This window comes from Loa loa (genome assembly GCF_000183805.2).
Source record: "Loa loa unplaced genomic scaffold supercont3.2, whole genome shotgun sequence".
NCBI classification, from domain to species: domain Eukaryota; kingdom Metazoa; phylum Nematoda; class Chromadorea; order Rhabditida; family Onchocercidae; genus Loa; species Loa loa.
In genome coordinates, this window is record NW_018108182.1 from 1,220,615 (window position 1) to 1,233,858 (window position 13,244).

Consider the following 13,244-nt stretch of genomic DNA (forward strand, 5'->3'; position numbering starts at 1 on the left):
TAATAATAATAATAATAATAATAATAATAATAATAATAATAATAATAATAATAATAATAATAATAATAATAATAATAATAATAATAATAATAATAATAATAATAATAATAATAATAATAATAATAATAATAATAATAATAATAATAATAATAATAATAATAATAATAATAATAATAATAATAATAATAATAATAATAATAATAATAATAATAATAATAATAATAATAATAATAATAATAATAATAATAATAATAATAATAATAATAATAATAATAATAATAATAAATAATAAATAATAGTGAAAAATAACAGTAATAGCTATTTGGTGGAAGGATTATAAATGATGTGGAATTGTTCAAATGTAGCCATAGTAACGATTGTAGTCTTGGAAAAATATGATAGAAAAGCTTTGAAAAACAATGAAATATGGATAGAAAGACGAAAAATCATCAATAACAATGAATGATTATGTGATTATATGCAAATGTTGTCATTTCAATATGACAGTTTGTTATTAACATGATTTTTAACCTTTGACTTCATGGTGGGTGATAAGGTTTATAATCAACGACGATTTAAAAGTATATTACGTTAAATGATAATCCAAAATAATCTTAGAAAACCTTGTTGTTTCTTTATGAACAATATATCCAATGATATTTCAACATATTATATTCTACTTTTTACAAAGCATCTATTTCAGATCTATGTCGTATTCGAGAGCAATTCTAATTTTAGCTTTCTTTTTTTTTTTTTTTTTTTAAATTAAAGTTGAATGAAAAGATCAAGAGAAAAAAAAAGGAAGAAAAGTCGTTCTTTTTTATATTTCTTATGAAATGCTAATGTCATACTTGAATAATTCGATGGTTTTTCTACTTAATGATGTCAACAAATAAAAAAAAAAAACTTCGCGAAAATTTAACACAACTTTTTTCGAGAAGTCAATGCAAGAAATATTTTAAATGGTTTTGGATTATTTAATCTTTCCATTGGCTATTTTTAAATTTTTGCGAAACGAAAAAAAATGTCAATAGGAAGGATAAGGCAAAGTGGAAAGTTGGTCCATTTTAGATTAAGTAAGAGAGAAATCAATTAGGTAATAACTAGGATGAATTCTATTTTAAGAGATGAGAAGGGAAAGAAAAAATGTGGCATAAAGTTTGAGATTGAAATTTTTGATGAGACGAATGTAAAAATTTGATTTATGCTTGAAATTATCGGATCGTTGTCTTTTTTTATTTTTTTTAAATGAAAAAAGCAAAACGAAAAGATTTATCGTACTTTGTTCTCCTTTATAAAATTGTATTTTTTTTTTTTATTTTTTGCTTGATATTTAAAATTTATTTCCAACTAAATCGTAGCATTCGTATGAAAAAAGAGTTGAAGGATTATTTGAATGGAATAATCGAATAAATTAGGCAATAATATTAAAATTATGTGATGTTATTGTGTCATTTCACTGGAATTTGCTTTCAGCAAATATTTACACCTCAGAAATTTCATACAAATTGATAAAATTTTGGAGAGAGAGAGGGGGAAAAAAAAGGAAATTTACTTGCCATTCCTTAGTGTTATTAAATATAGCAAGCATGGGAGTAAAAAAGAAATATATTGAATGATATTTTTAAACTTTAAATTTTCCAAAGTTCAAAAATGAAATTAAATTAGTTTCAAACTTTAGAAAATAACAAAAAAAAAAAGAAAAGAAGAAAAAGACCATTAACAAAATTTATAGAAAACTAATCATTACTGGTATTCTTATTTGCATAAATCATATTGACATTAATTTGATATTCTTTCCTTTTTTTTTGCCCTCTAGGCAAAAAAAAAAGGAAAGAATATTAAATTAAAGCTCCTTATGATAACCTTTCCACCTCCCTCTCTCTCTCTCCCCCTCTCTTCCTCTCCCTTGCTTGTCTTTCGTTTTTTTCCTTTTAATGCAAATTTGATTTGGAAACTTTTTTTTTTGCTAAAATCCCCTCCAATCAATGTTATCTTATCATTCCTTTCCTTTCTCTCTTTTTTTCTAAGAGAAAAGAAAAAGGAAAATAAAATCAAATGGCATGGAATGAAATTGAAATAGGAATAGGAATTAATGTGAATAATATATAGAATGAAATTGAACAGAAATGTAATACTTGTCAGCGCTAATGACTTGAAAGGAAGGGAAATTTGATGTAGTTCAATGGAACTAACAATGAGTTTATCATTAGTGATGCTTGAATGAATTATAATGTCAAAATAATATCAAATAAATTTCATTTCCATATTTTATTAAGTAAATTTGTTGATTGATATTTGTTGAGATTCAGTGAAAAGTGGCTAAAAGCTTGGATAGGAAATGGAAGGAATTAATATTACATGAAATATTTATTGAATTTTTCACTTAATTTAACCAATAGAAGTCTTTTTGTATTAATTCTAGAGATACATACTGTATAAGAGAATACTAACAATTTATGGAACTAAAGATTCTATTAGAATAATTCAGGGAATAAGAAATGGTATTAGATTAATCATTAACAAGATGCCATCATATAATGACTTCATTTTTGAACTATATTATCCATTCAAGAATTCTTTCGAATATTTAAGATCGGTAATTTGCAAAAAATAAATGAATAAATAAAAGATAAAGAAAAAGTAAACAGAGAAGAGAGTAATAAACTGAGAAAGAATATAAAGAGAGGCAAAAGAAACAAATCAAAATACACGGATGACAGTTTCACTTCTTTTTTTTATTCCGACCATTATTCCGTAATATTTCCAATTAAGGTTTATTAGAAGAGAAGAGAGATATTGTGAATAACATAAAATTTCCAATTTACAGTGTATTTTGAATACATTTCAAAGCAAAAAATGCCTTCAATATTAGACAATATAAAATGAAATTGATGAAATGATAAAATTTATCACCTCTCAACATTTTCAATTCAACAGTAATTCGGTATTAATTGCAATTTAATTCCAGTTATTGATTTTTCGCTACGAGAAATCTTATCCTATCATAGCAGAGAATTTAAAGAAATGAAAAAATGAAACAAATTTTCCCATTTGATGAAAATAGCATCAAATTGTTTTTTTTGTTACAGCATAATATCTGACTTTCTTTTGTCTGCTGATAATATTAAAATTGAAAAGAAAGGAAGACCGGTCACAATAATGTATGTTGACACTTCTCTATCACTAATAATGATAATATTCATATTATTAACGGTAACCGATTATTATCATTATCGTGTTATTCGTACATCAAATGCCATTAATTATGGTAAATTCTCAGGTATCAGTATAGCTTACGTGAGCTTCATAAAAAATGTTAATCATTCTATTGGGCCAACTGGATTATCGATGCTTATCAGACATTTTCATATCAGTTAGCATTCGGATTACAAGTAGCAATTCATTTTCAGACTAAAGGCTTCTAATAACGTATCTGTTCCTATCCATAAGGAAGCAGGAAGAAGGAACCAGAACAAAATACACCAAGGAAAAGAAAACTATCCGTGAAATAGAAATGGAAAATCAAAGTGCAATTCACGCCTACACAGTCTATGAAACTTGTTGTCCTGAGATCTATGTTTTCATGTTGGGATCCTCAGAATGATGTGCTACTCTGCTATGTGCCTTTGCTTGGATTATAATGTATTGCCACTACTCGGATTAATAGTATTTAAAACGAAGAGATAGAAAGATTGATAGTGGAAGGAAAAGATGTATAAGGAAGAATTAGTTAACCAAAAACACACATTTTATTGAAGAGACGACAGGAAGTGCTAAGTTTATAAGACAGAATATAATGTTGGGAGTTTTAGGAAACTTAACGATGATTATCGTTTGATGATTAAGATGATTAAGATGATTAAGAGAATAAAAGAAATATGACGAAATGATAGAGGGATTGAGGGAATAAGGGAATTAAGGGAATAAAGGATTGAGGGAATCCATATCGTGGTGAGAGAACAGAGATTGAGAGTGATTTGTGGTTTCATATTTGTGGTTTAAATAATTTTTGTTGTCGAAATTTTAATCTTGGAATTGACTTTTTTAATTAGGAACTTAATTAATTTCGATATCAGTTTGCTACATTTGAGGGAAAAGTTTGGTATGAATCACTTTGTTCTTTATCACTTCTCATCCCTTTTTATTTGAAAGCATTGTAATGCTATCTGTAAAGCCTATACGATTAAGGCTATCCACGCGGCTCTTTCTAATGCTATTCGACTTTATACTTGATTGGCTTTTTGACCATATTTTTTCAATATGGCCAAATAATTCGCTTGTAAATGGACATTAGGACATCAGTCATTTGTTATTATTTTTGATTAGTCAATTTAGAAATGGAGGATACGGTGTTATCGTCGAGTACAACCAGTCCGGTTGATGCTATGTTTGAAAAATTCAGGGAATTAGTCGAGAAAGATCGTATCTTGAGAGATGTAAGTCTCGTTGTATCCGTAATCCGTATTCGTAATCCGCATCAGTAAGTATCTATATCCGTAATTTCAAATAATCATAGTTAACATTTTTACGTTATTCATAAGTTTAGACTTATCGGCTTAACAACAATTACGGAGCAATTTCAGTAAGAAAATATTAGGATTGCGGATAAATATGTAAGAGGGAAGGGGAGAAGAGGGAAAGGATTTCTGCTGTTTTTTTACTCATTTTCGCTTCTTACGAGGAGCAAAAAAAAGACATTTAAGTTTCCTTTAAATATTTAAAGAATATAGCGGATGTAGCACATGGAATGGAGTATTGGGTGTCGAAAATCCTTGCTATCTTGCAGAAAGCACATGCATTCAAGGATAGACAAGGTATGTTATATCGTTGGTTAACGAGGTTCTCCCGTGGTGTTTACTGATACTTGCCATTTCGGAATAGTTAACTTATCCGCACTTACTTTTAAACTTTACTTTTAAACTTACTTTTAAATCATTAATTTGAAGGGTGATGAATGCTATATTCGCTTGTTAATCATCTTTATTTGCAGATACAGATCTGAAGGAAGTGCAAAATATTCTAGATAATGAAGTGCAAAACTCTTTGATAAAGCTTGCTACTCTGATATCTCCCGTATCATATTATCGGTAAGTCTGGCAACACCTTGTTAAGCTATAAACTTTATCAAAGTAGAGTATTCGTTGCATACATACATCCGAATGATATCCACATATGAGGAACGTATAAACGAAGTTATGAACAAGTTGAGAAGAGATCGACCATTAATGTTTTTATTATTTTTACCGAATAAATGAAACTCAATTGTTTTGTCATAAGTTTGATGGCAGTAATCGAAATGTCATAGCATTCATATAACCACGTTGTGTCGTTATCTATGAAACACAAGAATACAAAACAACGCCATAATTGCATTCCTTTTAATCCTAGATTTACTAATTTGTTTGCCAAGATAGATTGTTTAACTTCATTTTCGCTAGGTAAATTTCTGTCCAGTGAATTGAGTTTATTGTCAATTTCAATTTAAATCATGTGGAAAGGATATTACCACGCTGTGATCTAAAAAATTCGAAGTAGAGTTTAATTTACGATAACTCACCTACTCAGTGGGCGGTTTCTGCAGTTTATCGAGCTTATTTTATGAAATTCGCTCCTTGCATAGTTATCTCAATCACAGACATACTTGTAACTATATACAACTGCTCTGATTTATCATCATTCTCACAATTTTTTTTTTCTTTAGATAATGAGCTCCGGATCTTACCCATTACAATAGCATAGTAGTAAATGTGGAATGAATAGTTGCAAATCTTCTTTTTCTTCTTTTTTTTTTTTTTGGAAGTTTCGATCTGCAAATCACTTTTTGTTTTTTTCAGCTATTACGATAATTTCCGTTTTATTATTCAGAAATTATGCTTCGTTTTGACTTATGCTCATTTTCTTGAACATGGATTTTTGTTGAGTCGCGACAAAGTTGCTGAAATCTTAAACAGTATGTCTTTTTCTAGAAAACTGGTAGATCAATTACATGGATTGATCGGATAATCACCAGATGATTTTTTTCCCGAAGAAATTGTAGATATTTGTGTTAAATTGTGATTATTAATAATACCGTTGCGATTGAAACAAATGTATTTTCAGTCAAAGTTGATCCAGCAACTGGTTTTCATCTGGACGTCGAGGACTATTTATTTGGTTTACTTCAACTTGCTAATGAATTGTCACGATTTTCCATTAATGCCGTTGTTGTTGGTAATAGCGTATTACCCTTTAAGGTTTATTTCTCCGCGGATTCTTATCTTGTTTTTAATTAAACGATATATACGTATGATATGCTGATCGTCATTTCTGATCATCATCTGTTGAGGAATGAAACGGAGATTTTTTAAAATCTCTTCAGATTTCAGTGAAATATGGCCTGCGTTTCAGAGCATCTAATTATGAATTTTTTATGCAGACATTTGTGAATATGGAGCGGCATTGATATAAAAATTTTTTGCTTACCTTTATTTGTGATATTATTTTCGGAGGAAACTTCAGAATTATAAGTTTTTTTTTCTAAAAGCTTCTAAATTTAGAGTTTTCATTTTCAGATTGCCGATTTCCTTTATGATCTCGATGCAAAATTTCGACTGTTAAATTTAAAAAATGATGGACTACGTCGAAGATACGATGCGCTAAAATACGATGTTCAGAGAGTTGAACAAGTTGTCTATGATCTTACAATTCGAGGTCTAAAGCGACCAGTAGATGAGAAATCAGTTGCTGCTTAAATTTGGAGTGTTTGTATACATTTGCCATGAGTTTGGATTATTTTGACATTTCGAAAGCTTTTATGAGTTTGTTCATTTTTATTACATTTTTTTCTCAGTATTATTTACGAATATTTCGTTGAGATTACTGGCACTTTCGATAGGATATAAAAGAGCTAATGCAGTCCAGCTATAATTATCCCAAGTGTCCCTCTTCCGACCCGTCTCTCTGGCTTTGTGATTGCTTTCATTCATTCGATTTTCTTGTTCACACTTCACAACTTCAATTTTACATCCTATTTGGAACTTTTGTCCTCATATCGTCTTATTTTAAAGGGGATGTGTCATTCAGATAACCTATTTTATTAATTCATCTGGAAGATAGGGATAAAATGATGAAATTAATCAAAAACGGATCAGTAAAAAATACATATGCATTTGAATCAAATTTCGTTAAAAGTCAAGGGTCACTTCTTGGCTATTTCTGAAAATTTCCAGCCTTTCTAAATGTCTATTTCAGTGATTAAGGTAAAAGATAGGGGTGATTGGGAAGAGGAGGCAAGATTTTGGAGAAACGAAACAATTAAAAATATGTTTAAACATGTTATTATATGTTTTATAAATAAGAAATGAAAATTCAATAAATAATCAAAGGAGGAAAGCTGGTACAAATTTTTACATGCAGTGGTTAATCTTAGCAAAATATGGAAGTAATATATGCCGCAATCGTTTTCGAAAGAAGGAAGTAATGCTTTCTCCGTTAAGTGGTTTTTACGAAGTCAGACAAGGAATCTCATTGAAACCTTTTAATGCGCTTTAATGCAATATAGAAATATATATTGAAATGCAAGCAAAGTTTTATTAGTGTCTCTTACACGATACATTTCCAGGAAGGCAAGCAATATCTGTGAATTTCACAATGCTATTGGCAAAAGTGTTATTATTGATAAAACTCGAATGAATCATAGAAGTGTATTTTGTTACATCTTACAGATGTTAACATTTAAAGAAATCGATCTGTCTGACTTAAGCGTCCCATAAATTAGAAATGAATTTTTCAAATCAATTTTGTAACAACCAAATCATAAAAGTCTATCCTTCTTTCTACTGTACATATTCCGATATTAATATTACATTTATTATAATTGTATTGCTATAAAGTTTTTCTAAAGTAATTCGGTTGTAATGAGAAAGTAATAAATGGGATATGTTTAAATCAGTCTAGAGATGTATGTACTTTTTATTAAGGCATTAGATTTGTACAGAAAAGATATCTTCATTTCATCAGATGCTATAGTCACAGTCTTTAAATAACATTTCTCACTTCTATTTTTCTATTCATATAAGACATCCGTGAATTAGCAATGCAGAAATATGAAAAATTAGGAATGGTTTCCCTACAAACTTTTTCTTGTTGGGATTATATCAGACTCATTGTAAGGCGGGAATTATACAGCCACAATTAGGATAATGATTGCATCAAAAGGGAAACACTAAAAATTTAATTTATGTCATGGCATTGAAATCCCCACTTCTAGAATTATCGTTGATGATTTACGCCAAAATCCTTATATTACATATGCCGCCCAATCATTCAGTGGTGACAGTCATTTGTTAATGTTGTTTAAATCAAAAATGCGGGATATTGATTTTTAATTCAAAAAGATCAGACAAATAGATTAAATTAGATGGGACTCTCACTAAGGAAAGTTTAAATTTCACCTTCGTCATAAGGAGATAATCTAATAAATACATTGATTAGTCGAATATGATCCAACGGCGAGTTTAAACATTGGGTAAATTACTTGATCCATTTATCAATTAAGTTGTACTGTCGAATTAAGTTGAATGAATGATTATTACTGAAAAATAACTTCATATGAATTTCTTCGTATGGATAATTTAAGAATAAGTACCTGAAATTGCTGTAAGGGATTTGTTTGTTTCTGGTAATAATTACGGATTTAAAGTCTGCATTGATCATTTTCAAAAATTCAACATCTACAATTTATTATTGTTAATTAACCAAAGTAAAGATTTTCATTTATTTATTCCAAAATACTAATTAATTAATGAAATAAATAGTATAAATTTGGAGATATGAACTTGAATAGTAGTACAGGTAATACAAATTTAGATGATGTGAGGATATATTGGTTTATATTAATTCGAGTATATTATTAGTATTCCGATTAGTCAATCAGCAGATTTTTCCTGTCATGAAAATCTATTTCCAAAAATATCCGCTCACTTGCATATTACCTTCCTTTTATTTTTTGATCATATTTGGTCATTTTTTCTTCCTCCTTCGTGAAATATAAGAAAAGTTCATCACAAAATAAATGACTTGCTCATTTGTGCATTTGTTTGTTTACTTCTTAACTTCAACAAAGTAAACAAATAACTTTAATCGTTTCACATCAACTGTAAACTTTATCAAAAATTGAATTACAGTTCGAAAAAGAAAATGATGAATGACATCTATAATTTGCGCCATAAAATAAGAAAAACAAATTTTATTTGATTTAAAACAAATTAGCTAAATTAATTAATTCTACTTTCCAATCGACTCACAGATAGATCTCCGAATTCTGATTTCCGAATTAGTTCATCATTTTGCAACAGGTTTTACTAATCTTTTCTGGATAACAGATATTATTTCCTTTCATAAACTTCATTACCACAATCTTTGCAGGAAAATACGCTTGATTTTTTTGTTTATCAATGCAAACCTTTCAAGAAAAAATAATTATTAATTAGATTTCAATAATTAAAAAGAATATTTATTACCTCTCAAATATAATCCTAAAAAATGAATAAATCTATTGACCATAAAACCATAAAGTATTAATTGATGCTTCTTATGTATATGTACTTTATCAAATATAAATTTTATTATTAATTATTAGAATATTATTTTGTTGTCTTATCAGATGAAATTTTTGATGGAATGATTAGTATTATCTTAAAATGATGTACTTTATGATGAGAACTTTCATTATCAAAGCGTGTTATCAATTACAATATAAGTTATGATATAAAAGAAATTTTAAAAAAAAAAAGATATAAAATAACAATAGAGCAATTTGAAATGAAAAAATACTTTAGCTTTAAAAGGTGATAAATTCCGTTGTTTTACATTTTCCCTCTAACTTGTGCCAATCTATTCGAAAATTTTCAAAAGTGTTTTTTCAAGTTATAATAAAATATCTTTTATCCTTAATTATTATCCAACATAAAACCTTTTCCAAAACTAATTCTTTGTACTATGACATAAATGAAATATGCAAAATTAAAATAACAAAATATTTCAATCATTGTAAAATTGATGAACATTTTCGGAATGAATTTTCCGGCATCAACAAATATTACTCCCTTTATTTTCTTCATCATAGTTAATTTATTAAAATTTCCTTCTCCAGAATTTCAATTAACTATCATAACTAATATGTTTCAAGTGAATTGCAAAGCCTTAGGCTAAGTTTTCCTGATTACATTTTACTTTTTCCTTGGCCCTTCACAATAGCTAATATCAATGTTAATATCTTGCTTTCTTTCAAGTTTACAAAAATCTGATGTAATTAATAATTAATGACTTTAGTGTTATCAGGAATTACGGAAATATGATAGTTAAAAACAATAATCCTTCATTTCCTCCTGAATTATGAGCTTTTTTTTCACTTTCTGTATCACTATAAAAGAGCACTGATGAGTATATATCTTCAGGTGATCATCCGGAAAGCAAATCCGATTACAGCATTTCTTACTCTTATTATATAGGCATAAAAATAAATGAATTACTAAATAATGATGGATACATACATATGTATACCAGTTTCTATTCTTGATTCGCTTCAACAAATGCGCAATGTGACATGAAGGTGACAAATTTATTTGTCATTGCAATTAAAATACTAAAATTACAAATATACGATACATTGATGTATACAATATTTACACAATTAAAATTATAAGTTGAAATAAGAATAAATGTTCTATTAGCATTTTAATCAATTACCAATAATTAGAATTGTGATAATTTCATGATAACATATGTAAATGATTTCTTATTAATTGTTGAATTTTCTCATGAAAGAACTGATTTATTGGAAATAAATGAATTGTTTGATAATTTGTTGGACGATAAAAGCACGTGGACATTTTGTTAATTTATCAGACCAGCAACTTTCAAGTAATATAATTAAGGTTGCTTTATCGAAGATCATTTTTTGGCAAAACAAAAGAAGAAATTGTGTTTACCTGAAATCATTTCCGGTAAAAAAGAAAAACAAGAATTGAATAAAGTGATTGATTTCATGTAATGCATACGTTTATCCGGTCAGAATTTTAAAGTTAACAAACCTTCCGGTATATTAACTTGCTCTATTTTAGGTCATACTTTGCGTACAACAAAATTATAAATGAAAATATGTGGATGCACCAAGCTGTATACGGTTTTCCGTGTCAGAATTTCCCGTAAAACCAATGAAAAAGAATAAATATCAACTCTATCTATAATCTTTTGACCCTGAAAAAAATGAAGTTTGTCATCGAAAATTAATATCAAACATTTTCATCTTCTATATTTTCAGGAAATGATTTCTGGATCTGAGCATACTTTGGAAAAATAACGCTAACCTAAGATTAATTTAAGCAATTTGAAAAGATGTATCGATGATTTTGAAATGTCACAAATGAATGAATTCAATTTTAGAGTTTTAAGCGTTATTTTCCTTACTGACACATGCGTGTCAACCCCTTTTGAAGGAGGAAAATTGACACGTATGGTTGCAAATTATGTCTACACATGCATGCTATGTATTAAGTAATTGAATATGGATATGTTCATATTTTCTTAAAAATAAAACATTAATCAGATAAGTTAATCAAATATACAAATTACTTTGCTTACATTGTTTTACTTTCTTTCTTCCCTTTTTTTTTAGTAATAATTTTATGAGCGAAGGAATTGATGCAATAAGCAAAGTTAGCATAATAGTAAAGGTAGCATAATTAATATAACAATGCAATGGTATCAAATCCTGTATTTGTTGTTACATCACCGGTAATTAATATATTATTTTGGGAAGTTATTGCAGTTTTTAAGCAACCGGAATCGGAGATAATTTACAACGTTTTTTCATTTACATTAGCCGGTTTAACATCCAAATGTAGCAACAAATTATCATGATAATGCACCAAGCCACTTATCATCTGAAAATAAATCAGGAAAAATCGAAAATTGGAAAAATTAAATCAGGAAAAATACTTTTTTGATCCTTGATATAACTGAACAAAGAATAAATTTGTGGTAAGTTTACAAATGTTAAAACACATCAGAAGGTGTGGCAATATATGATGGGATGTTTACCTGAAAAGCGAACTGTAGACGTTGTGAAAAGGTGACATGCCACATGTCAACACTAATTAATTGTTGCAAATTTTTTCGCTCCAATAAATTCTATCACAACCTGAAATTTTTTTTTTTTTTTTATTGAAAAGAGTGACTTATATATGTGACTGGTCATTTAAATATCAGAAATTTTGTTAGAAATATTACAAAAATAATTTAAAGTAATTTTTTGGCTTAAATCTTAGCAATTCATACGGTCATCCATTCTGTCATTGGTATTTCTCGGGAAAATGTGTTCGTGTTTCTCGGGAAAATGTGTTCGGAATAGTAATAATGATGAAATTGCCAATATTACAGAAAGATAGTATCAAGCAAATACCGGATGACGTTAATGCAACATCCTGAACAACGTACGGTGATAACGGTAATTCAGAGGTGATAACAGTAATTAGAAAGCATTCAATTCCGAACAAAACGAATAAAAATCAGAGGATGACGAATGTCGACAATGATGTAATTGCTTAATGGCTACATTACGATTGTTGTATACATGTCGAAATACAATACCAAAGGCATTCTCACCTGAAATGTTAGCCTAAAATTAGATGACACTTCAAAATTTGTGGGATATAATTTGAGTAAGTGTGAAATTAATATTTTATCATTCTTTTGGATGACAAAATAGCAAAGTTACGCTTAAAGTCTGATAAAATTAATCATTAAAATTTAGAAAAATTCAAGACAGTAATGATAATCCATTACTATTTTACTTATTTATAAGTTAATCAAAATGTTGAAAATTGATGTAAATGAATCGATTTAACAACCGGTCATATCTAAATAAGAAAGCCCTACATTATCATATATCATTTGAATTACTGTATCTTATCATCATAAGATACAAACAATCATTTTAACGTTTGATGAAATTTTTCATAAAAGTAATAAACCAATTCGATAATTGCTTTTCTCTTTAGTTGAATTTGTTGTTTGATTTGTAACTGTTAGCTCCGGTTTTATTTTTCCTGTCAATTATCGTAATATTTAGCAATTTTTGTTTTTTTTTTTTTGTTTCAAAAAATCTTTCATTAATAATTTAACTATCCATTCATTACTGAGATTCATCAACAATCATACTGTAAATGATATATTATCAAGATGACATTTGCCAGTTTTTC

General features: G+C 28.1%; 2 protein-coding genes across 2 annotated transcripts; one reads left to right on the top strand and one right to left on the bottom strand.

Annotated features, from left to right (window-relative positions):
* Positions 1-4,333: 4,333 nt before the first annotated feature.
* LOAG_08106 (translin family protein) lies at positions 4,334-7,143 on the top strand. Its single transcript, XM_003143638.2, has 6 exons — positions 4,334-4,439; positions 4,727-4,817; positions 4,994-5,090; positions 5,838-5,953; positions 6,103-6,236; positions 6,555-7,143. The coding sequence occupies exons 1-6, from the start codon at positions 4,341-4,343 to the stop codon at positions 6,732-6,734; spliced, it is 717 nt and encodes a 238-aa protein (XP_003143686.1). The 5' UTR covers positions 4,334-4,340; the 3' UTR covers positions 6,735-7,143.
* Positions 7,144-10,925: 3,782 nt separating this feature from the next.
* On the bottom strand, positions 10,926-12,642 carry LOAG_08107 (hypothetical protein; the record flags this gene model as incomplete). The annotated part of the gene is made up of 5 exons (XM_003143639.1): positions 10,926-10,973; positions 11,113-11,241; positions 11,862-11,927; positions 12,085-12,174; positions 12,604-12,642. 5 exons carry the CDS (start codon positions 12,640-12,642, stop codon positions 10,926-10,928), a joined length of 372 nt encoding a protein of 123 aa, XP_003143687.1.
* Between the last annotated feature and the right edge of the window lie 602 nt (positions 12,643-13,244).